Source organism: Dama dama, chromosome 11 (assembly GCF_033118175.1).
Source record: "Dama dama isolate Ldn47 chromosome 11, ASM3311817v1, whole genome shotgun sequence".
NCBI classification, from domain to species: domain Eukaryota; kingdom Metazoa; phylum Chordata; class Mammalia; order Artiodactyla; family Cervidae; genus Dama; species Dama dama.
The window spans coordinates 77,173,581-77,198,413 of NC_083691.1; the positions used below are offsets into that span (position 1 = coordinate 77,173,581).

The window sequence follows — 24,833 nt, forward strand, 5'->3', positions numbered from 1 at the left end:
TTTGTATTTTTTAGTACACTTCTACTTTTGATTATGGCTCAACATTTTTCTAAGGTTGTGATTATTCTGAAAGGGTAAAGTAATGTTTTCCAACATAGGATTCTGGGCTTCAAAGCATGTTTTTATAGTAAACAAGGAAGTTTGTCTAATTCACACATCTATTTAACTAATGAGTTTACACTTAATATCGCTGTGATCATTCCCAGTCTCTTCAGAAATACTTCTGACATCCTGAATTCTTATTTTTCACCTTAGCAGTTTCCTGCTCTAGCCAAAATGACATCCACTCAAACCATTCTTCAAATCTAATCTTATCTCTGAAAATCTGACTTTCCAAGCAATCACTGTACAATTCACATGGCAATCAGTCTATATTTTGCATTTCTTCTTGTTCTTTGGTAAATGATGTGAAACCTTTTTATTACTTGTCTGTTTGTATCAACACTGCCAACTGCATTCAGAGTAGGGATGGGGGACCCTGCCTTATGTTTCATAATTTCCTCCCACATCAATTCATTACATGGTGGATTATCAGTGTTTATATATAAAGGTGATTAACTGTACATTTCCTCAAATTATAACCATATAATAATCACCAGGGCTTCCCCGGTGGCTCAACAGTAAAGAATCTGTCTGCAGTGTGGAAGACCTGGGTTCAATCCTTGGGTTGGAAAGATCCCCTGGAGAAGGGAATGGCCACCCACCCTAGTATTCTTGCCTGGAGAATTCCATGGACAGAGACTGGTGGGCTGCAGTCCGTGGGGCTGGAAAGAGTTGGACATGACTGGGCAACTAACACTTTCAATTTCAACTCAAATAATCATCTTTAAGGCCAGTTTTATATCCTGAGCAGCTCTCCTCAGTTTTATGGTTCTGTTGCCTATTTATTCACTTTTTACATAGCTACTATGTATAATACATATTTTCTATTTTTAAAGAAAGTTTAAAAGTCATCCTTTCGTTGTTGTTCATCCTTGGTATACGTTTAACAGAAATTCTGGGTTATAAACTTTTTTTTGTTTGGAATAAAAGCTGCGAACTTTCTTGAGAGACCAAGAAACCTAGCAAGTATGTTATGAAATAATTTTTCAGATTACACACTGGGGCTGCATTTTCAAACATGCGAGGGAACAAAGTAATTACATGGCTAATAATGAATCAATAACTACCGGAGGGCTTACTTCCTCCAACCTTGGTAGTGGCTGCTACGTGGAACCTATAATCTAGCTGAAGAGGTAAGGCTCTCTTTACCTCCCAACTGCCACCATCTTTCTTGACATCCTATCCTCATTGTTTGGTTTGGAGTTGTCTCAATGCATCAGATGATGTTATCTTTGTTCTTAATTTCCACAGCTTTGGACACAATTCTTAATACTTTAGGGGTACCTGACACTAAAGAAAGTCTCAGAATCACTGCTCTAAACCCAGGTATAAATTCTGTTATTAGCAATATATAGTATCATTTTATTCAGGTAACTAAAAAGCATTAGCTGTAAAAACGTCCCTTTTTGTCAATGTAACTTTTATTGCTAAGAAAAAAGAAATTATATGATATTGCTGTGCAATAATGAAGCCTGGAAAACAATGCAATTAAAATGACACATAATTACTACCAGTGGCTGAGAGTGGTCTCTCAAGACCTGCCAAGAGGAGCTGGAGCATGGAGGTTATTTCCTCTCAATAATTTTTATTACTAAGTTTGGCTCTCTTAAATCTTTGAAGCATACATGTTCAAATTAAATTGTTCACTTTTAGATGTCCAAAAACTTGAAAACTCTATGAGAAGACAGTTATTTGGATTACTAACTTTGAAATTTAGGGCAGTTATTTTTTTAAAGGATACTGTTTGGCCTCCTAGTACTAGTATTAAAATAAAATAAAAAACCTACAGAGGAGCAGTTGATCAGCATTTCTAAGGAAGGCAAAGGGACAAAGAGTTTTGCTCTGATGAAGCACAGCAGAGTACAACAAAAAACGGTTATCCCAGTTCAACATATATAGCCAGAGCACAACAGGAATGCTAGAATGAAATTATTCTCAGGTGTTCAACTGGGCGCAAAAGAGGCACTGAAAGGTCTAGTCTGTAAAATAAGAGTCTGAAAGGTCTAGTCTGATCACGATCACTAACTTCCAGTGATGGTAGCAGCCTGCTGGAGGAGAAATGGACACATTTAAAAGCACATTCTTTGTCTGCCTCAAAATTAAGATTTAAGGGAGAAGGAGAAGGAAAGGCAAGACATACAGGGAAGAAATAAGTACAGCCCACACAAAAAGGTATTTGATGCCCATTAAATGACAACAAACCTATCTACAAAACACAACTTTAGCTCTATCTTCCACTTCAATACATTTCCTTAAACTTAATTGACTCCTTAAAATGAAAAGCAGTCACTGTGTATGTGTATATTTATAGCCACTGTTTAGATAATAAGACTATTTAAAATACTTAAGAAATAAAACAAAACTTACCCCATCACTTTCTCTATGTGGATTCAGCCTACTATAAACAGCTTCAATAACATGGCGCCTAAAAAAAATTATGCTTTAGTTTTATTAAATTACAGTTATTAAGCTTCTGCATATTTAAAATAATACTTCATATATCTTGACTACAGTCAAAAATTAACTGCCTCAATAAATACCTGCCAAGAACAGTTTCTGCATTTCACTCAGAATTTGATCCTGCACAATCCATTTGTTCTCATTTACTAAGGGAAGAAGGATATTCAGCCCCAAAGAATATAATAAATAATGCCTTAAAAAGAAAATCTTAAAAAAAAAAAAAAATCTTTTGGATGAAATTAAAATGTTCTTTTCTAGTATAAGAACTGTCAACCCATTTCATCTGTAGATAATTAATGTACTTCTAACCCCAAATTATTTAATTACTAATTATAAATGAAGTCAAAATTAGTTCTTTTTGTTCTACTTACTTGCCAGCAAGACCTCCCCCAGGAGGCAAATTTGGGATATTTTCTGCAGACAAGATGCGCATGACGTGGGCAAGATCAGGCATCCCTTCCTCACCAGACTTCTCCATAATTTCTGCAGGTTTTTAAAAAGAGTTCCTAAATTAATGTGGTAACTCAGAATTCACCAAGTGAAACAAGAGGTACTACTTGGCAATACTATCACACGACGAACAAAAAAAGGTAAGATAAGAAGTTATTTGCATATATATACTCATTCCAGCATTATTCATAAAAGCAAAAACTGGAACATTTAAATGTCCAATAAAGGAACAGTTAAGAAAACTTCAGAATAGCCACTGAGTGAAATGGCTTATAGTCACTACAATGATCCCTATGAACAAGGCATAGCCACACGGAAACACATTTTTGACCCATTACATGAATATATAAAAGTTATTAATGCTATAATTAAAGGAAAACAAAAGCAATGGAAGGATAAGGATTATAAGAAGGGAAGATTAAAATTTGCTTGTAGGTTTTTGTCTAAACAGTATGTTCTATAATCTGTTTTTGCCTTTATGAATCCATTGCTTTATTATTTTCACCAGGCACAATTTATTTAAAACAAAAAAGGAAAACAAATCTCAGAACCTGCTAATACTTAGAACAAAATAAAACATTTATATGTTTCATTTATATTTACAATTTCCAGAAAACAGATTCTTAAGGTATGATTTATCTGGCCAGTATCAAGACAATAAACTTGAAAAATCAGACAACAGCAAACTTACTTTTAAAACAACAAAAAAGCAGTGTCCTAAGCAGCCCTCAAGAGGCAAAATCCAAACGATTTACCATGCATCCCTCACAAGGACTTCACCATGACTTTAAATTTCACTGCTCCTATTCAACTCTGCCCCGACCCCTAGCTATATTGCCAAAGGAGCTATTCAAAGAAGTCTTCTCGATTTTCACATGTACTTCCTCCCTTGGTCTGAAACACTTTTTAAACCTATTCAACCAACCCTTTTGTATGGTTAAAGTGTATTCATCCTTCACGTTTCAACCTCATGTGTAACTTTCTCAGATCCTTCTCTGACCCATGCCTGGATAGGAGTGTCTCTAGGTACTCCCACTGTACACGATATTTACTAGATTACAGGCTGCAAACTTCATGAAGGCAGGACTATGTTTTTCTACCTTACACTCCATCTCTATAGTCCAAGAATTCTCAACTTCAGCACTACAGGTGTTTTAGACAATTTTTTGCTGTGAAGCTTGTCCTGTGCACTGCAGAATGTTAAGGAACATTCTGGCCTCACTCACTGGATGTCAGTGGCACCCTCTCCTTTATGAGACCAAATCTGTCTCCAGACATTGCCACATGTGGCATGAGGGACAACCTCCCCCAACCCAAAACCACTGCAGTCTAGCACTTCCCCAACCAACACCCACATACCACTGGTGCAGCTGCAGTCCAATCCTCCCCCACCACCTGTCACCTGCTTCAATGCATGATTTCTAACTGGCTTCTTGGCTTCCTCTCTCCTGTCCCTCTTTACAACCCCTTCACAGAGCAACAGAGAGAGGTCCTTTAAAAAGTCAGATCAAGTTACTCTTGCACTCAACGTCTTCCAAGACTTCCCAACACTATTTAAATAAAGTCCAAAGTCCTCATTTACGTCTGCAGAGTCCTACATGATCTGCTCCATCTGCTCGTTAGTAATTTCTCTTAGTCTTTCACTTTTCTACCAGCTCTTTCTAATCCAGCCATACACTCTAAGCACATTCACTCCTCAGTTCTTATTGCTCCCTTTGCTGGAGTGTTCTTTCCCCAAATCGCCACTCTTTCCCATATACAGTCATCTGCCTAATGTTTTTCCTCAAAAAGACCTTCCTAACCAATATTTCTTGTTACTACTGTCTGCCTACTGTTCTGTTTTCTTCTATTAAACACACACACACACACACACATACATACTGGTCTCTACTAGATTATAAACTCCATGAGATGAGGAACATATTTGCTTTGCTTTCTGCTACCTTCCCAGTGACTCTCATGCTCAGGGACTGCTGAAGTATTGAATACATGCAGAAGGCATTCACCAGCTATCTAATCAATTTAGGTTAAAGACTACTTAACATCATACCTCCCCTCTGCACACCCAATAAAAACACATACACAGACTTGCCAATACACCAGAATGCTTTTACCTCAAAATTATAATAGCAGATTACATGACTTTAAACCCTAACAGAAATATAGTGCTCTTGAAGAACAAATGCTTATAAAAAAGAAGTTAGGTACCGAGGCATATTGATCTGCAGTGGCTGCTTTTTCAAGGATTTTAAAGAGTTTTTTGATTGAGTGATTATAATCAAGTGTCTACCACAGGCCCCAAGATCACATCATATTAATACCTATTTGTTATCTCTGTCATATAACATATATTTTAGATAGTTTAAAACCATACAAAATAATATTAAATGTTAACAACCCACATTGAGCTGAAATGACCACACATTTAAGAAATTAAAATTTAGCTGTTACAGCAGAGTTAATAAAAGCTGCAGTTTGCTGAGGGCTTGTGTGGGAGGCACATTACCAAGCACTTAACTAAGTCTTCTCATTTATTTAAAACAAGCTGTTTGGTGTTTTTACCTTTAGTTCACAATGAAGAAACTGGAGCCTTAAGAGATATTAGGCAAGTTGGTCAAGATCATATAACATGTAACTGACCAAATTTTAGAGTTCTTCCCCAAATGAAAGCTATCTGGTTTCTTTTCAGTGAACGAGGAAAACTCTTCCTCCTCTTCTCACAAATTTGAGCCAATACCCTCGACCTTCCAGAAAACCTGTGTTATTAAAAACTCCTATAAACAGCTCCTCTTAGTAAGTATGACATTATCAACAAGAATGAATGAATGCTTCTGACATGGTCTTCCCAGTGTTTTCACATGTTCCTTATCTCTTCATTACGCTGAAAACAAAACTTCACTGACAGTTCAGGGTTGAAGAAATTGCAGACCAACAACAACAAAAAAACCTCACGGCACCTTTGTTTAGGATGTGCAGACAACTGTAAAGCTAGAAAAGATAAATCAGTCCCTCGCCACCAAATCTGCAAAAGAATGTAGTTTTCTTTTGGTAATTACACATTTGAAATCGACAATCTTTGCATTTCAAAACTTTTACCAATTACTACAGCTACTATACATCTAAAATATGACTCATAAATAGGCCAAATTCAACAAGCTGACCACACCACAATCATTATATCATTCAAATTTACTATTGAAAAGTAATAATGATCAAGCCATAAAGGTGTTAGGAAAAAATATAGGTCAATATGTAACCCTGAACTTGCTACTCAATATTATGTAACAACTAAATGGGAAAAGAATTGAAAAAGAATAGATACATGTATAAGTGAAACACTCAGCTATATATCTGAAACTATCACAACATTGTTAATCAACTATACTCCAATATAAAATAGTTTAAAAAGTAGCACATACGAAACTAAAGTATTAAACCAGAGGTCCTGCCACAGACTCTAAAATGTATTCTCTATCAGGGTAACCACTAAATGAATATCTCAAAGAATGTATAACTAACAAGCAAATGCAGGGATGAACTCAAACAGAAAATACTGATTAACCCAAAAGGGAAGAGAAACAAAAAAAAGAGAAAAGAATAGACGGAACATACGTAAACAAAACAATTAAAACCCAAACAATTAGCAAATTATGTTGAAGTTAAGGGGACTAGCTTTCCCCTCTCTCATTCCTGAATAATGGATTTTTAGTCCAAAATCTATAGGAAATTTTAAAAGAATTATTTGACAAACAAGGAATTAATACTTTTGCTTTCCTTCTAATTTAAAAAAAAAAGCATCTTTCTTACCTTCCACCCGTGATTCCAAGTACTTATCCAACTCTGAGTCTTTTCTCATTGCTTCATCTGAGACCTTGGGAGCATTTGAAAAGCAAACTAGTACAATACTCATGTTATCTCGACTTCCCTGTATATTAAAAAAAGAAAATAAAAATTATACTTCTACAGTCTAACAACTATTATTTACTTTAAGCAATTATTTAATCATCCAGAATGTACACCTTCAACATATTCATTTTCAAAGAACTATTTGAAGCACACCTTGAAGAAACAAGGACTCTTAGGTATGGGTAGATCGTAATTATTTTAAGATTTCTGAATCTAGGTACCTCTTATCTACCTCCATTCCACTACATGAGAAATGAAGGTATCTTCATACATATTAAATCTTCTAAAAACTCTGTTTCCCACTCAAGACTGCATATTCCCGAAGTGACTTAAGCCCAAAATGCATCCTCCCAAAGAAAATATGCATTCCCCCCGCCCCCCCCCACCCCCCAGCTAATTAACCTGCATTGGAGCAATGCTACTGAAACTCTACTAAACTGACATGGATGAAACCTGTGGATTATTAGAATACCCAAGACACTAAACTAAACAAGCAGAGAAAAAAAGTTGAACTGGAAACTGTTCTGAGGGTATAGTCTCAAATGACCAAACAGATAAACTGTAGTCAGATGAAATAACTTTGGAAGAAATAACATCAGACAGTTAAGTGTCAGGATTTGGAGAGAGCAGCTAAAACTACTAATTGAAGGACTAATTTTACTGCTGCCTTTTTAATCACACCATCACAAAAGATCTATATCAAAAAGGAAACACGGGATATACACTACTCTATTACCACCAGACTATAAGCAATGAAGCTACAACAGTTTCTTAAAGGTATATTACTTTTACTGAATTTCTTAAAACAGAATAAAACTGCTCTTAGAAAGAATAGTGATCTTTTTTTAACTCCTTTTTTTTTTTTTCTATTTACCACTCTAAAAAACTAAGTCAATGGAGGTGGGATTTGTCAACCCAAGTGAAGAGAGCCAACAACACACCCATGCTACTCTTTTCAGTCATCATGGCCAGAATCTAGGTAAGCACTGTTTGGTTAAGATTCGCTACCTTTTGGGGACCCACGTGACACAGTCAAACACAAGCAGGCCTTGAAAAACTACTGCTAAACCTCAATGGAGCAAAGTTTGAAGGCGGTATAGGCTGAGTCTTAAGAAGAGTTCGAAAAGAGTAATTCTCTATACAAATTCTTATGCTTTAAAAGAATCATCATGAATATATAATTCAATTCTTAATATCTGGGGGGAAAAAAAAATCAGGATTTCCAAACTGGCCCAAATGAATTTTATTACTTAATGAAACCCACCAAAACTTTCATAATGACCTAGTACCAGAAATACTACATTGGCGGGCACTTCCCCTATGGTCCAGTGGTTAAGATTCTGTGCTTCCAATGCAGGTGGTATGGATTCGATCCCTGGTTGGGGAATTAAGATCCACATGCCATGTGGTGTGGCAAAAAACAAAAAACAAAAACCAAACTACATTGGCTATATGAATATACACACACACACACACACACACATCTCACATATACACCCTATGATTCCAAACAGCAATACAACCCATAGGAATAGGAATCAGGATTTACCATGTAAATTCAGGTCAGGAAAACTCTTTATACCATAGATATTCAAGAATCAAACATCACATGAATACCAATGACTTTTTAAAGAAATTTTATGAATAAACAGAATTAACACCTTACATTTTTAGAAATCCAGTTTCTTCTATTCTCTACTTTGTTAACAACAGTATGAGCATTGTTTACCCATTCTTAATCTATCATATATGTATAATTTCCATTAGATTTTTATGTTATAAAACATACATCCTATTATTTGGAAAATTAACTAAAAGATAATTTCAAGAACTTTAAGTACCTGAAGATATTTAAAGAAAACAATTAACATAAACATCTCAGCATGTGTGATTTCAATGATGGTATTTCTATTTCTACATAAAGATGATCTTCCCCTAAATACAAAGTATGGGTGTATTTCATTAATTTTTATGTAGCGATTGAAAAAGAGCCTTCCCTTTATGCCTCTTTAGTTTTCTAGAGATAAATCATCCTTGCATATTCAATATAATTTTTTGGAAAGTCCACAAATGAAATATGCAAAAACCAACTTGAACAATTAAAGCAATCAGCCAGATGTTTAAACACTGATTACTTCAGCACCTTTTCATTTTTTAATTTTGACAACAGCACAGCAGCAGTACTTAAAGGAATCAGAACTACTTTAATAGATAGTTATGGGTCAAAAGCTTGGCGTGCTGCAGTTCATGGAGTTGCAAAGAACAGACACGACTAAGCAACGGAACAACAATAGGTCAAAATAACCAGTGCCCCTGCCATAAGTAAGGGTGTCTAAAATTAATCAGAAAATAATTTGATGCTGTTAGTTTTAGAGTTGAATGCTGCATGCTTCCGAAGCGTTCTGGATCAAGTTCTGAACACAGCATATGAAATGGGCTGCGAACAGAATCTTTAACACTACAAAGCTGTAAATGAGTATCTGATAAATGAACCATAAATATTACTCATTCTTTAAATCAATTTTTTAAAATCTGCTACTCACTGTAGTTATTACATTTACACAGTGTTCAAAACAGCCAATTTTAAGGAATAGCCCAAATTTCCACCTACCCATGAAAGATGGAAGGCTATCATTACTTCCTTTCTAAAACACTCAATTCTCCCACCATTCCCTTCTCTTGAACTTGTATTTCCCTTTGCACAAATTTACCTCTTCATTTCATAACTGTCATCAACAGAACTAAAATTCATTGAGGACTATAAACCAGATACTGTTCATGCACTTGCCAAAAGCTATATATTCTCAGCAATTCCATGAAGAAGATGTTACTATCTCTATTTTATAAAATGAAGAAACTCAAGCTTTGCACCAAGTGGCAGAGCACAACTCAAAACCAAGCTGTCTGATTCCAAAGAGCGCATGTCTGATACGGAAACTGTGGTTCTCAACAGGGTACCAGAAAGCCCCAGGAGGCCGCACTGTGCTCAGAGACATTCTAAATGAGGGCGGGAAGGGCACAGTGATACTCAGTGTCTGTGAACACTCCAAACTAGTTCGAGGTAGTTCACACTTCTAACATTAGATAGCGCTATATTCCTCTCAATGACGCTCTTTCCCCAAAGCAGAGGTTCTGGGAGTTACTGTGATTGAAGTCAAGTCCTCCCAGGGTGACAGTCCAATGATCCCAAGGCTTGAGAAGTTGTGCCATGTCCAACAGGCGCACACACATCGTATCATGCAACTATCGTTTTTAAAGAATGGAATAAATGTTTTTTCCACCTATGTGTATTATTTTGTTAAATATTATTTGTACACTCATTAAGTTTGGATCTAACCACTTAATACTTATAACTGTTAGATATTAATATAGTTAAGTAGCACTACAAAAAAACTTACTGAAATATTCAGACACCATCAACAAAGAAAGTTTCGGAATTTCTACATTACATATACTGTATTTTTACATCCTTATCTTCCATACTTCAAAAAAACCAGCCACACTCCACTCTAATACTATCTATGTCTACTTTTGCATTATATATGATTACATTTTCTGAAAACTATAATCAAAAAGCTCCTGAGTGTAGGGTTAAACAACTATTTTAAGTGGGTACAGAAGTACATTTTTCCACGTTTCATCAGTGATTTAGATTGATATTGCCTTTGGAAAATGTTATTAATTTCCCCTCAACATAAATGCAATTATCAGGCATTATATCTCATGCTTTAAAATAAATAAGCTTCTAATAGGTGGTATATAGATTGATTAAAGGAAATCAAATTATATTTTTTAAAACCTTGAACAAATATTGAGTTTTATGATTAAGAAAAACAAAGAGCTAGCAAAGTAACATGCATACATGATCCTACTTTTTATACTTCTGTTTTTATGAATAAACACAGAGAATTATTTGGAAGGATATATAGCAAACTGTAAAGAGTGGCTACCTAAAGGGAATGAGACTGACAAGGAGAGACATAAAGATTAATAACTTCACTTCAAATATCATTTTACTTGTTTAAATTTTTTTTTTTAATTTTTCAATTACTGAAAAAAGAAAAGGAAGGTCTTAAAGTTTCCCTTGGGAAAAATTTTTTTCATCAAATCTAGTGGGAAACTTCGGTAACATACATGCTAAACTTGACTCAGAAAACTTGAATTCTAGACTCTGATTCAAGACTCATCAAATATCTGACTTCCAGCTTCTCTTTTTTTTAAACTCTTTTATGACAAACCTCTATTTCCTTACTTACAAATTGGAAATAAAAATTTTTACTTTGTTCCCTCAAGGTTACTATTTATCCTCAAGGTTACTATGAGGCAACCTACTCCAGTATTCTTTACCTGGGGAATCCCAAAGACAGAGGAGCCTGGTGGGCTACAGTCCGCGGGTCACAAAGAGTAAGACACAACTGAACGACTAACACTTTCACTTTCATTCTATGCAACCAGAAATTAGTTAGCATAAACACCAGAAATGCTACTAGCACTGGCAATAAAATGGAAAAGCTGCTTTCTTAGGGACCATTTTCCCCTAGAGTTAATTATCTAAACAGGGTAATACCTGGCCAGAATCATCCAACTCTTGTAGCTTCATACTACTGAATAGCAATTCTGAAAAATGACCATCATTAACAACAATAATGCTAGCTACCTGTTATGGTTGTTGTGAAAATTAAATAAATTAAAATGTGTAAAGTGCTTAAAATAGCATCTGGCTCATAAAAAGCAATTTATTGATACTACTGTGATTACGATGGTTATCATAATATCCCAACATTTCGTGAGTTAACATATAAAAATCCTTGTAAACTATTAGGGAATGACAAATGTTAAAAGTGTTAGAAAATTTTAACACTTATTTATTTATTTATATATAGCTGAGCCCCAAGGCTTGCAGGATCTTAAGTTCCCTGACCAGGAATCAAACCCAGGCCCTGGCAATGAAAATGCCAAGTTATAAAATAGCCAGTGGATCATCAAGAAATTCCCAACACTTAACTTAAATCTATTATCAGAAAAAATCTTAAAAGCATCTAGTTAAAAATTCAATCTACTCCATGCATACCTTCTCCTAAAGCAGCTAACACCTGGACCTAGAGATCATACCTCGACCTAGAATATACTTATTCCACACTAAGTGAAATACGTCAGACAGAAAGACATATCAACGATTGCTTATACGTGGAATCTACAAAAAAAAGTACAAATGAATCTATTCACAAAACAAAAATTGAGCCACAGGTGTAGAAAACAAACTTAGAGCTTGTCAGGGAAGGGGGAGGGATAAACTGGGAGACTGGGATTGACATACACGAAACAGGTAACCAGACTCACTCTGCTGTACAGCAGAAACTAACAACACCGTAAATCAACTATGCTCCAATAAAAAATTAATTTAAAAAAATGTTTTAAAATTTATTCTACCACACACACACACACACACACACACACACACACACACACACAAAATCAGCTAATACTTACTGAGCAATTGCTCAGGGCAAGCACTGGCCAACATGCTTTCCATGGATTTTAAAATTTAGATTCAATCTTTCAGACTAAAGTGAAAACAATCATGTGCTCTATTTTAATCCTAGTGTTTTAAATATTGCTAACTGGTGGCTTTACAATATAAACTAGTGGAAGGACAGTATTTTGGAGTCAGAAAAACAGGAATGGCTAAGAGCTTTATTTAATTCCATAAGTCACATGTGGTGATTCAAAAAATTCACCTCTATTCCATTTCAACACAATAACAGCTAGCTAGGCATCTCAAAACTGATTTCAACATAAATGCAACTTCATTCAAAGGCAATAGATGGTCAACTTCATTCAACTAAATTCAATACAGAGATTTGGCATTCCAACCCCTTGTCCCTCTTTACTATCATTTATCATTTCTAAGATTCTTCGACTCTGCCTAGAATCGTTTAACACCATCAACAAAAATATTTAATCACTTTGAACCAATAAAAACCATCAAAGGAAGATACACCACCAGAATCATTTAAACCCCATTCAAAATGGTTGGGTCAAAATTCCTGAAAACTAATATCCTTTACAGGAAAGAGACTGTGCAGTTTATCCAGAATACAAACTTCTCTCCTTACTCTAAATTACAGACGTAATAGATTTCTGGCTATCCCCTCAAAACTACATGTCATTCTGCTACACAACCATGAAAAATGATTTTGATCGATAGATACAGACATGGAGATCTCTCTACAATATACTGTTGAATTAAAAAGTAGACTGCAGAATAACAAGTACAATGAATTCCTTTTTATAAAAATATACACATTCAAGGCAGGCATAAAAGATGAAAAAAATAAATACCACAATTAAGACAACAGCCCATTTAGGTCGGTGGCAAAATTTTTGAGTGTTCCTTTACATATTCCGTATCACCTTAAAATATACATATACATCCTATATTATCTGGCCTTTTTTTCAATAAACAAACTTTTTGTTTTAAGTAATTGGGGAAAACAAATGTTTTCAGTTCCCAGTTAGGCAAAAAAACACATGCTTGCTTTCATCTCAAAAAGTCGCAGGTCAGAATTTCTCCATATAGAGTCCAAAGAGATTAGAAAATTTTAGAACTTACTATTTGATGACTGACAACCACCAATATTTCTGTACTTAATTCATCCAGAGAAGCAAAATAGATACAACATGCTTTAAAAACAAACAAACGAACAGCAGAGTACTAGAGATACCACCAAGAAAAAAGCTGGAAAACCAGACCTTTTATTTTCTCTTTCTGAAGTTGTCTCTTCCCATCCTATGGAAAAGTAAAAGATACTTCAACAAAACCTGAGTATGGCCATAGACTCAGAGACCTTTAGAGAAACCTCCTGGCTGTGCTTGTGTCTTTCACAGCAACTCACATGGTGAGGAAATAGAGTGGCTCCAATCTAGACAGAGACAGTCGGTCAAAATCTTTACATCACGTAACCAAAGGTCAGTTTTGTCCTGATACCTTCTTCAGTCAGAGTCACAGAATACTTACATATTTTAGCTTCTAGTCAGATAACTCAAATTTTAATTGACTGCTATACAGATGCTGTCAAAAGCCCACCTGAAATTACTGAATATTTTAAAGACATTAAAGGAAATTGCTAACCTCCTGTTAGTTTGGATTCTCCTCTCTATTACTCTATCGAAATAAGATTCATATAATATTGCAAATGTAAATTAAACTTTAGTGTTCCACAGGAATTCTTAACAAAACTACATTTTATACTAGTCTTTGGTTTTCTAACTGGGGATGACAAAGGCATCTCTATGGAAAGAATTTTGATTATCTCCTATATTATCCACCATGTCATATTTACACAGAGTCACACATAAATTCCTTTTAGGTTTTATGGCCAGAAAAAGCTTCTTTTCCTACTACAGAATATACAACTCTTACTTCAGTTTCTATCTTAGCTGCTAGTAAGGCTAGTAGGCTCAGAGCTAAATTACAAAATGTTACTTAGTTTAAGGCTTCTGTTATATCTTCCAATAGTTTATGTGGCTCTTGATCTTTTGTGTATCTAATATACAATCATGCTCTCACTCTTTTTTTTATGAAACTGCTACATAATCAGGCATAAGACAGTTACTGCCGGGAGTTCCTTGATGGCCGAGTATCAGGATTCCAGGCTTTCAATGCCTGGGCTCAGGGTTCAATCCCTGCTCAGGAAACTGAGATCCCACAAGCCAAATGGCCAAAACAAACCAAAAAAGACAGGTACTGCTAATGTTGAGAATTTTAATCAAGTCACAACTGTGTATAGATGCCTCTGCCACAACAAGTCATAAAGAACTTAAATGACAACAAATGCCATAAATTTATTAAACTTAATTTTCAAATTAGAAGGTTTAGACAAATGAGGATGGCAAAAAATAATTTCATTTCTGGGGAAAAGAATAACTTTAAAATATATAGGACTTAGGACTTTCCTAATGAAAATATTAAAAGCTTTAAAACTTTAAGTTTGCTTAATCTTACTTACCATGCCTTTTAGAAATTAATAGGGCATTTTAATTGTAACAAAAAAAGACTTACATACCTTATGTAAACAAGTGTCCACTACCCAATTGCACACATTTTCCAGGTCATCAGATACCTCAAGCCTAGATTTAACAAATTCACAGAGCTCCTCATTACTCATAACATCCCAGATCCCATCACAAGCCAAGATGATAAATTCATCCTCTTCTGCTCTTAAAATTTCATAAACCTCTGGCTCTGGAGAAACAAGTTGTTCTGTTGGGCCCTTGCCATCAACACACTTGTAATCATAGTCCCCCAGAGCACGAGACACTGCTAATGAACCATTAACACGCTGTATCATTACGCTGCCTCCTGCATTTTGGATTCGCTCTTTCTCCCTTGGGTTGCAAGGTTTGTGATCTTGGGTAGAAAAGCAGACTTGTCCACTCCTATACAGAACAGCCCGTGAATCGCCACAGTTGATGAAGTAGATGTGCTTAGGTGAAATCATGACTCCCACTGCAGTTGAACCGCTCCTGTCCATGCCATTTCTGAGGTCTGAAAAGTTACGCATGTATTCATCAATTTTCAAAAAGCCAGTTCTGATACCATTCTTGACGTTCTCCACTGAAGGCTCAAGAGCAGACCCTGACTTTCCAGCGGCCCTGAAGTCTTCGTTGTTAGTGATGTGTTCTAACAAGTGTGTTGAGCAGTAATTTGCTACTCGGGATCCGGCATGACCGTCATAAACTGCAAAAAACGACCAGTCTTCCAAGCCGTGCGGAATCCCGACAACGGCTGTGTGCGCGTCTTCCATTTCCACTCTCCACCCCTGCATGCTGCTCAGGCCGTAGCGCAGGCCGTTCCCAGCACCGTGAGCGTTGTGTTTCTCAGTTTTGGGTTTGTCCAAAAATGCACCCATGTTTAGTAATAAATCTGAAAGGGGGAAAAAAAATGTAGATGTTACATATTTAAATTAAGAGCATTTATCAACAACAGTTCATCTGTTTTCTAGTTAACTCCTAATCTCGTGTATTTTTCATTATTATCAAAACTTATAGGAATCACAACAAAAAAGAAACCAAGCAAACTGCCCCATACATCCTTCTTCTAGAACAGTGCTTTCTCAATCCTTACACACTAGAGTCTCCAGGGGTGGGACCCAGATATTATTATCTTTTAAAAAATGCCTCGCTGGTGATCTGCATGTGCAGCAAGCTGAAAACCACTGTTGGCGGAGAAAGGAAAACCAAGAAACAAAACCTGTTGTTTTTTTTAAATTTATAATTTGAGGGTTCAATATGTAAGACAGAACAATGAGAATATTCAAAACTTGGCAACATCTTGCTCAATTTATTAAGGTAGAAAAGTATGCTAATACATTTTAGAAAGATTTCCAAAAGTAAGTGTTATAATCAAGTATATTCCCCCACCAGAGATCTTGACAACCCTCAAAATTAATTAAAACAAAATATCAGTTTTACAAATATGTGATTCCATCTAGGTTGTACTGCACATCAAATAAAGAACTTTACTTGGACTGACGGAAACCCATTAACCCATAAAATTATGATGTGATGAAGAGCATACTACTTAATATTGCCGAGTTTCACAATCCATGAAGTGGCATTAGGACAACTTTTACTGAGAAAAAAAAGTAAAAGTTAAAAAAAAAGTGCTTTTACTTTTACCCATTAGAGAACTGTGAAATCCACTACACATCATCATCCTCCCAACTTCACTTTTAGAATAAAATCTTTTCAATTTTAAACAGCCTGGACTAGAGCAGTGGGAATGAGAATGCCTTGATATGTTTGCCATATACAAGCCTGGCCCTAAGACTCCTGAGTTGTGTGACCTTAGTAAGTTTCTTAGTCTGTTAAACCTTAAATTCCTCCTCTGTCAAATGGGAATAACAATAGTACCCACACCTGACTTCCCTGGTGGCTCAGACGGTAAAGCGTCTGCTTACAATGCAGGAGACCTGGGTTCGATCCCTGGGTTGGGAAGATCCCCTGGAGAAGGAAATGGCAACCCACTCCAGTACTCTTGCCTGGAAAATCTCATGGATGGAGGAACCTGGTAGGCTACAGTCCATGGGGTCACATAGAGTCAGACACCACTGAGTGACTTCACTCACTCACTACACCTAACAGGGAAGAATGTATTAATATATAGTGCTTAGAATAGTTCCCGAGACATAGTAAACACCACAAAATGTTTGCTGTTACTATTTGTTCAAAATGCGGATTCCCACACCCCCATTTCCCCGCCCCCCAATAGATCTTGTATGGGGTCTTCAAAAAAGCATGCTGGTGACTTAAGAATCACATTTTGAGACATATTAATCTAGATCAATTTACTTTCATTTGACTCTAGGTATCTTTGAGAGAGCTCTTTTTCAGCTGTAACTGTTACCTAACTACAATAAAACTATATATATTCCTATTCCTAAAAACCCAATGAACCACCATATTATTTGTAAATTGCAGCAGTTTTATAACTTTTCATTATATACTAGTGTACTAATTATGTACTAATTATTAATACAAATATTTATTAAAAGAAATTTTCAAAGGGCAAAGTTTTACTCTTACCTAAAAATAACTTTCATTCAAGTATAATACAAAAGTATTGATAACAATATAACAGAATGTGCTTATTTTTTAACACACTGGTTTAATACTTTGATACAATGATTTTGAAAGCCTAGTTCTAAATATATTTTAGATTCTTTTTAATGCCTATTTCAGCTGAGAAAACAACATCACCACCTTACAAAGATATCTAAATGCAAGTGAAACTGAATTGATAACTGTATTTATCACCCACTCTTCAGTCCCAACTACCAATTACCAAAAAAGAACTTTGTTATTTCCATTATCTTGATGTTCTTCCAATTAAGGTGCTGCTGTTTCAAATTTCAACAAATGGGCTCAAAGTCACCAGAACTCCTCATTTAGAAGAGTTTTAAAAAGAGCTTGAAAGTTTCTATCATCAAATTTGTTTTTAATTTAGGAATACAGAAAGGAGAAAAGGGAAGCGGGAGTTTCTTTAACAGAAACTATAGAAGACTCTTACACCGAAAACAGCCTTGCCTGGGGCTGCAGTGATTTCTACCTTCCGCTTGATTCCTTTCTGAAAGTCACTTGCTCAAGATTCAAAGTCCAGGAAACTATTAACTAATGGACTGAACTTTGGTCACCGGCACACTCACTGGCTGTAACCGGGATCGTATTCTTTTACAAATTACTACTTTGTTCTAAAGCTCAAAATTGATCTCATTTTAAAGTTAGTGTTGTCCTATAATGATTTAATTATTTAATCATGAAATACCATATTTATTGTATACAATGTATACACACAGCTAAAGAGTACTAAATACCCACATACCTTCCATATAGCTTAAAAAATACAACATCATCAAGACCACTGAAGTCTTATTATTTCTGACCTTTATAACTAGTGTTCCTTCTAGTCTAACCATATTTATGTTGGTTGTTTAGTTTTATGTTTGACACTTTACACTGATGTAAAATACAATATGCATTACTGCCGCAGCCGGCACAGCAGGTAGGGATGGAAAGTGGTTGACGCACAGTTTGGGGAAAAGAAACTAGAGACAGAATTAAAGTTTTAAAGATGGGACCTCTTGGGTCAAGAGCCCTGTTCCTCGGAGCCACATCACTCTTATTTAGCGTCTTGGCAAGCATAAGATATCTGTTGTGCTACGATGAAGTCAGCCTCCTGCGTCCCCGGTCACGTCTCCAATTTTACTGGCTACTTTAAACTGTGTTATTTTCTTGTACAAGGGCTATTACCTAGCTAGAGGTCATAGACCTGCACATGCCTTGGGAAAACATCTCAGTGTGTGCATAAACACGTGTTCTGAATTTGCGCTGACCCAGTGTTCCAAGGTCCGCACTATGTTTTTCCTTAGCTTAGCAGAGTATAACGACCCCAACTAATCAACCCAATGTACTTTTATTTGGGTTATGCTGTATTGCTATATTTTGCTTTTGTTCTTTTCCCACGGTGATTTTCTCATGGCTTAGCCAGGGCAACAGGCAGCTGACTATTCACCCCTGCAGATCTCCCTTTTTGTTTTTGTAGCAGAAGATAGGTTGATCTCGCAACTTTTTTCTTCATTAGTTCTTGGAGGGTTTTTCGCATGCATCTAGGGACTAAACAGAAGATTATATAGCGAAACAGCAAAACATAGCTAGTGTTTCAATGAGACCACCTCTGATGCCTTTGAGGACTCAATGAGTTAAGGCCCTCTGCTAGTCCATGAAGTGTATCTGTATCTGATAATAGTCTGAAAGAAGCATGCTGCATGCCAATGATTTTTGCTTGTAGCTTTTTAATATCTAGTGTAAGGTTGTCAGCGCATGGCCCTTCAACCTTTTCCCAGGAGTGTTTAGATTGGTTATATTCCTGGGGGGGTCACACAGAAAGTAGTAATGTTCCAGTCACACTTTAAATGCATTGTAATAAAAAAATAAAAAATAATAAAAATAAAAATAAATGCATTGTAATTTAAGATTTTGTACTTCTTTTCCTAAGAGTAGCACTGCATTTTCTAAATCCACCAAACTGTTAAAATCATCTATATGAGTTTGGATTTCCCAGTATACTCTGACATTCTTGTGTACGTCTGGAGTCAGTCTTTTTTGTACCTTGATGAGGCTGTTCAGAACCCAAATGTCTCCAATTTCTGGAGGGACGAGACAGAGAAAAGAAAAATGTTTTAATTTTACCCACAGGTGTAAATCACTAAATTGTTTTAAACCATCAGTGACTTGAGAAGAGTTTTTCTATATCTGAAAACAAAGATTAGAAGCCAGTAATATGTCAGACAAAAAGTCATGAAAATTGCAGTCATATTTAGCAGTCTGTTCAATCTCATGTAACCAGTCCTTTTGTTTTGTAGTCCTTGCCTGACGACAAAGGACGTCAGTGAATGTGATAGTCTCTAAGAAGCTCATGAAATTTTTGCCAGTGTCTGTACAACCTGTCCAGCAATGTGGGTGCCCTCATCACTGGAGACTGCAGAAAATGTATTTTAATCATTTTTTAAAAAAAGAATTGTGACATATTAACCCTGTAGCCAGGAAAGGCTTTATCCTATCAAATAAAAGTGAGGTTTGTTAGGGAGCTGGGAAAAGCCAAGAGGCTGCCCTGGATTTCCCAAAGCCCCGACTGTTTGGTTTAGAGCTATTTTTTATCCATTTTAAATTTTCTGAAGAGGGGTTAATTTTGTAGAAGCAGAATGAGCTTTGTCTCTGTGTGCCATAGTTTCCATAGATCATTGTGATATAACATTCATTTTATCAAAGTAACAAAAGATTTTAAAAGCAAGTATCAATCACTTAAAGACAAAGAAATTTACATAGTCTGTTATCAAAAACCATATTCCAAGAAGCCTTTGTTTTTTTAACAGGAAGAGAAAATCAAATTTCAGATTGGTACCAGCTTATATTCATTGTAAAACAATAGCTATTCACCCAGTCAAAGTAACAATAAAAGATTTCAAAGGCAGTTTAATGTCTTTAAGAAACTTGTATCATGTACAAAACTCTCTTCGACTTGTCACAAACCTTTATTATACTTCTGTATTTATCACTCTATTTGCCCATTCAGAGAATAGCACCTGTAAGTTCAGATGTACTTCCTTTTTCCGTAATAGAATGTAATTCCATTCCTTATACCTTTCTATTAAAAACACATCTTACTTTCCTTTAGCAACCACGAACTGTACTTTATATCATCATTCTGTAGATTGGTAAGTATAAATCACCCAAAGCTATGTCATCTGCAAAAGTATCTTCACAAAGTCAATAAATAAACATTAATACTAGGTATCAATTTAATAGTGAATATTTCCCAGTTCACACAATCCTGAAATTCATTTTAATTTTTTGAATTTATAATTGTTTGATTCGTAAGCACTTACTTCTCTTTAGGCCAATTAAATAGAGCTCATCAAACCAATCAGCCTTAAGCAATTTTGTCCAAGGATGAACGCACACACTGAGACACACATAAATTTAGACAGACATATAGGCAGAGATCTCCTAGTTTTCTGCTTACTATTTAAAATGTCTCTTTGCCCCTTCTTTTTCTTTTTGGTTTGAGTTCTACCAATTTGTTCATGGCTGGAGTCCCAGACAGAGTGGGCTGTGGATCCCAAGGACACGATAAGAGTTAACTTTAGGTTTTTTCCCAGGCCTGTTTTTGTTTCTCAGGCAGAATTGGAGCTCCAGAAAAGTATTTTAACAAGCCAACTTTTTTTTTTTTTTAATTCACGTGCAAGAAGAACCGGTTTTGCAATTTCAAAAAGGACTTCATTTTGACCAGTTTTCTCTGGAGTCTAAAGAATATCATGGCCATTCAGTGTCAAAAACGTCATCTCTCCTTCTTGTAGTCACAGTTTCTTAACTAAAATTTAAACCAGTGTTCAAATTGGCTCCTCTGACGGGGGTAATGTTGTCCCAGTAGGGATTGTCTCTTTGGGGAGGGGCGGTCTCTTAAAGTAAAGAAAGCCTGTCCTTTAACCTTTATTTTTTCCCAGGCTCTTATGCAGTATTGCCTCACCTGTTCTATAGCCTAATCTTCCATAAGGCACTTGATCTTGAGTTGTCCCCCATTTCCACTGCCTATCAATTGATCTAAATAGATGGGGATCTATCTGACTTGGTCATGAACCACCACAATCACCCTCAGCTAGTCCCTGCACTATTCCCAAGATAAAAGGAGAATTTACTACATAAACTCTGAACAGCTTGCCTAAGTTCCTTTAGTATTTTGAAGGGAATCTGTGTACAGCCTCATACACCCCATTAGAATTATTAGGATCTTCCCCAGGAGCTACTTGTTCATGCATTGTCATTGGAAATGTCATAGTCATAGCCTCCAAGTCACCCTCCTGTCGAGGCCACCAAATGCCTTTCTGGAGAGGTGACAGAACCATTGTCCGTGGCATGGAAGGAAAAGCTTGAGTCACTCCAGCCGTTAAGACAGGAGGAGGAGGAAAAGGAGGTAAAGGAAATTCGTCCTCCCCAAAGGTGCAGAAGGAACTGTAGCTTTAAGAGCCTCCAGCGTTTTTTGCTCTCTCCCCTCAGGCTTTGCATATTCAGGTTCTCCCTTTAATGGGGCTTCACCTTCATCCTCACTCCCTTCTGAGCTTTCTGGGGTCTGAAAGAGGTTCTAAAATAGATTTTATCGGTGTCCAAATTGACCAGACAGATAGAGGCAAGGGCACTCCCTTGCAAAGAAGTTTCTCTAATTTACTACCTACCTTCTCCCAAGTTCCTAGGGAACCATGAGCAATGTTTCTCAATGGTTTGTAAAAAGCCCCAATAGCTGGCCCTCGCTTATTTTTGTAGCCGCCACCTCCCCCGTACCTGCTTTAAAAAGGTGCCTTAAAAGGCATAGCATATATACGGCCGGTACTGTTCTGAGCTTTCTGAACTTCCCATATTTAACCCCGGTTTCAATGCCTAACAGAGTGTTATTTACCACAAAGGGGGATTTTCAGAGCCTCACCCCACTATTCTTCAGGACCACGCACCGCTTCAGTCTCGCTCTTGGCGATCCTTCACTTTCGAGCCCTGTGCTGGGCGCCACTTGCCGCGGCCAGCACAGCAGGTAAGGATGGAAAGTGATCGACGCACAGTTTGGGAAAAAGGAACTAGAGACAGAATTAAAGTTTTAAAGATGGGATCAGGGGACTCAAGACCTCTTGGGTCAAGAGCCCTGTTCCTCGGAGCCACATCACTCTTATTTAGTGTCTTGGCAAGCAGAAAGTATCTGTTGTGCTACGATGAAGTCAGCCTCCTGCGTCCCCGGTCACGTCTCCAATTTTATGGATTACTTTAAACTATCTGTGTTATTTTCTTGTACAAGGGCTATCACCTAGCTGGAGGTCATGGACCTGCACATGCCTTGGGAAAACATCTCAGTGTGTGCACAAGCAGTGTTCTGAACTTGTGCTGACCCAGCCTTCCAAGGTCCGCACTATGTTTTCCCTTAGCTTAGTAGAGTATGACAACCCCAAACTAACCAACTCAATGTACTTTTATTTGGGTTATGCTGTATTGCTATATTGTGCTTTTATTCTTTTCCCACGGTGATTTTCTCATGGCTTAGCCAGGGCAACAGGCACTGACTATTCACCCCTACATATTACTCTAGTACTCTTTTATTTCCAGCTCAACATTGTACTTCATTCACATTGATGGAGAGAGCTGTAACTCATTCACTATATGCCACTGCATGCTTGTACCCCCCTTCCACTGTCAATGACTATTTCAGTTATTTCTCATTTAAAAGTAGGAAACAGTGCTGTTTAAAAAAAAAAAAAAAAAAAAAGATCATGGTGCAAATATGTGAGTTTTCCTAGAAGATATACCTAAATTTCAAAGTGCTTAAAGTTCAGGTAATATATCTTTTTTTCCACTCAACAAAAATCACAAAACAAACCATCTCCAAACATTTGTTTCCTAAATGTTCTTTTGCTAACACGACTCTCTCTAAAAAAAAGTTTACTTTCTTAGTAAGCAAACTTCACCCTGAATAGCATTATTAAAAGTGTGTATTTTCTTTTATCCAAAAATATCTGCATAGCAATTAGTAATTACTATTTTAAGTTCTCTAACTCTTCAAAACTCTTTGTTATAAGATAATCATCAAAACTCTATGTGGCAGACTGTAACTTCTTGGTCATTTCTCATTTCATTCACAGCAAGCCCTCAGTATCCGCTGCTTCCACGTCTTCAGGTTCAACCAACCACAAGTCGAAAATCCTGGGGGGGTGGGGGGGTGTACGTGGAATTCCAGGAAGTTCCAAAAAGCAAACTCGAATATGCCAAGCACCCGCACTTTTACATGGCATTTATATTGTATTAGGTAATCTAGATCTGATTTAAAGTATACGGGAAGGGGAGGTTGTGAATAGGTTATATGCAAATACCACACCATTTTATATAAGGGACTTGAGCATCTGCATATTTTGGTATCACCGCTGTAAACAGCTCCCTGGATTTTAAAGTTAAAGGTCTTGTTTTCATAAAATTAACTACACTGATGACACTCTAACAGCTCTGAACTCCTGGTTCAATTTCTTTGCTGCAGTAATCTTCCTAGGAAGGATGCAGTGAACCATTATCACCTTAAGTGACTATGATTTTTCTTCCATAAAAGGCTAATTTTCATTAAAGAAATATTTACTGTTGAGAATATACTTTTGTCCAGCATCTCTTTGCTGTAACTCTTCACTCCCCACCAAAAGACAAAATCTAGCAAATAGTAAGGGAAAATGTTTTATTTTAGTTTCTTAAAGTAAATCTCCCACATATAATTGGTCTCATGCTGGTTTCATCAACTTGGCACTGTTTACTACATGTCTGAAAGACATCTGATGACAAAGGAACGTATTTTAATTTTTGGCCAAATATTCTATGCATTATTTCAGTCATTTTGACCAAGGCCTGAAAAACTAGTGTTTCCCCAGTGGCATGCTTTCTATCTTTTACTACTGAATAAGAAACCTCAAAGGGCCTTGTAAACATCGAGAAATTCTATAGTACTGTAAAGTTGTATGGCTCTATCAAACACTTCTGGGGGAAAAATTCATAAAGCTTAGTTTTTATCCTCAGAATGCATATTTTTTAAAACGTCTTGCTAATTTGCTATGATTTTATGCTATCACTTAGCCACCTATCAAGCACACTGTATGTACACTTACGCAAGCTACAGTTTCAACAACAGTAAAGAGAAACACGTATTTCAAATAATCTTTGACAATCTCAAATTCTGAGAGGTTGATATTTGAGATGTGATATTATAATTTTTACCCCATAATAAGAACCCATATTGGGATTAAGAGTTCTAACATTTTTTTATGTTGTGTGCTTGCATGTGC

At 36.4% G+C, this 24,833-nt stretch overlaps 1 protein-coding gene across 5 annotated transcripts in view; it reads right to left on the reverse strand.

The window, feature by feature from the left end:
- PPM1B (protein phosphatase, Mg2+/Mn2+ dependent 1B) overlaps positions 1–24,833 on the reverse strand; it is a 92,924-nt gene that overhangs the window by 22,074 nt on the left and 46,017 nt on the right. For all 5 annotated transcript variants that reach the window (XM_061155500.1, XM_061155501.1, XM_061155502.1 and 2 more), the window contains exons 2-5: positions 14,985–15,844; positions 6,820–6,937; positions 2,934–3,045; positions 2,470–2,527 (exon numbers count right to left, since the gene is read on the reverse strand). In XM_061155500.1, coding sequence (XP_061011483.1) covers positions 2,470–2,527; positions 2,934–3,045; positions 6,820–6,937; positions 14,985–15,830 — 1,134 coding nt within the window. In that variant the 5' untranslated portion in view covers positions 15,831–15,844. The remainder of the gene's footprint in view (positions 1–2,469; positions 2,528–2,933; positions 3,046–6,819; positions 6,938–14,984; positions 15,845–24,833) is intronic.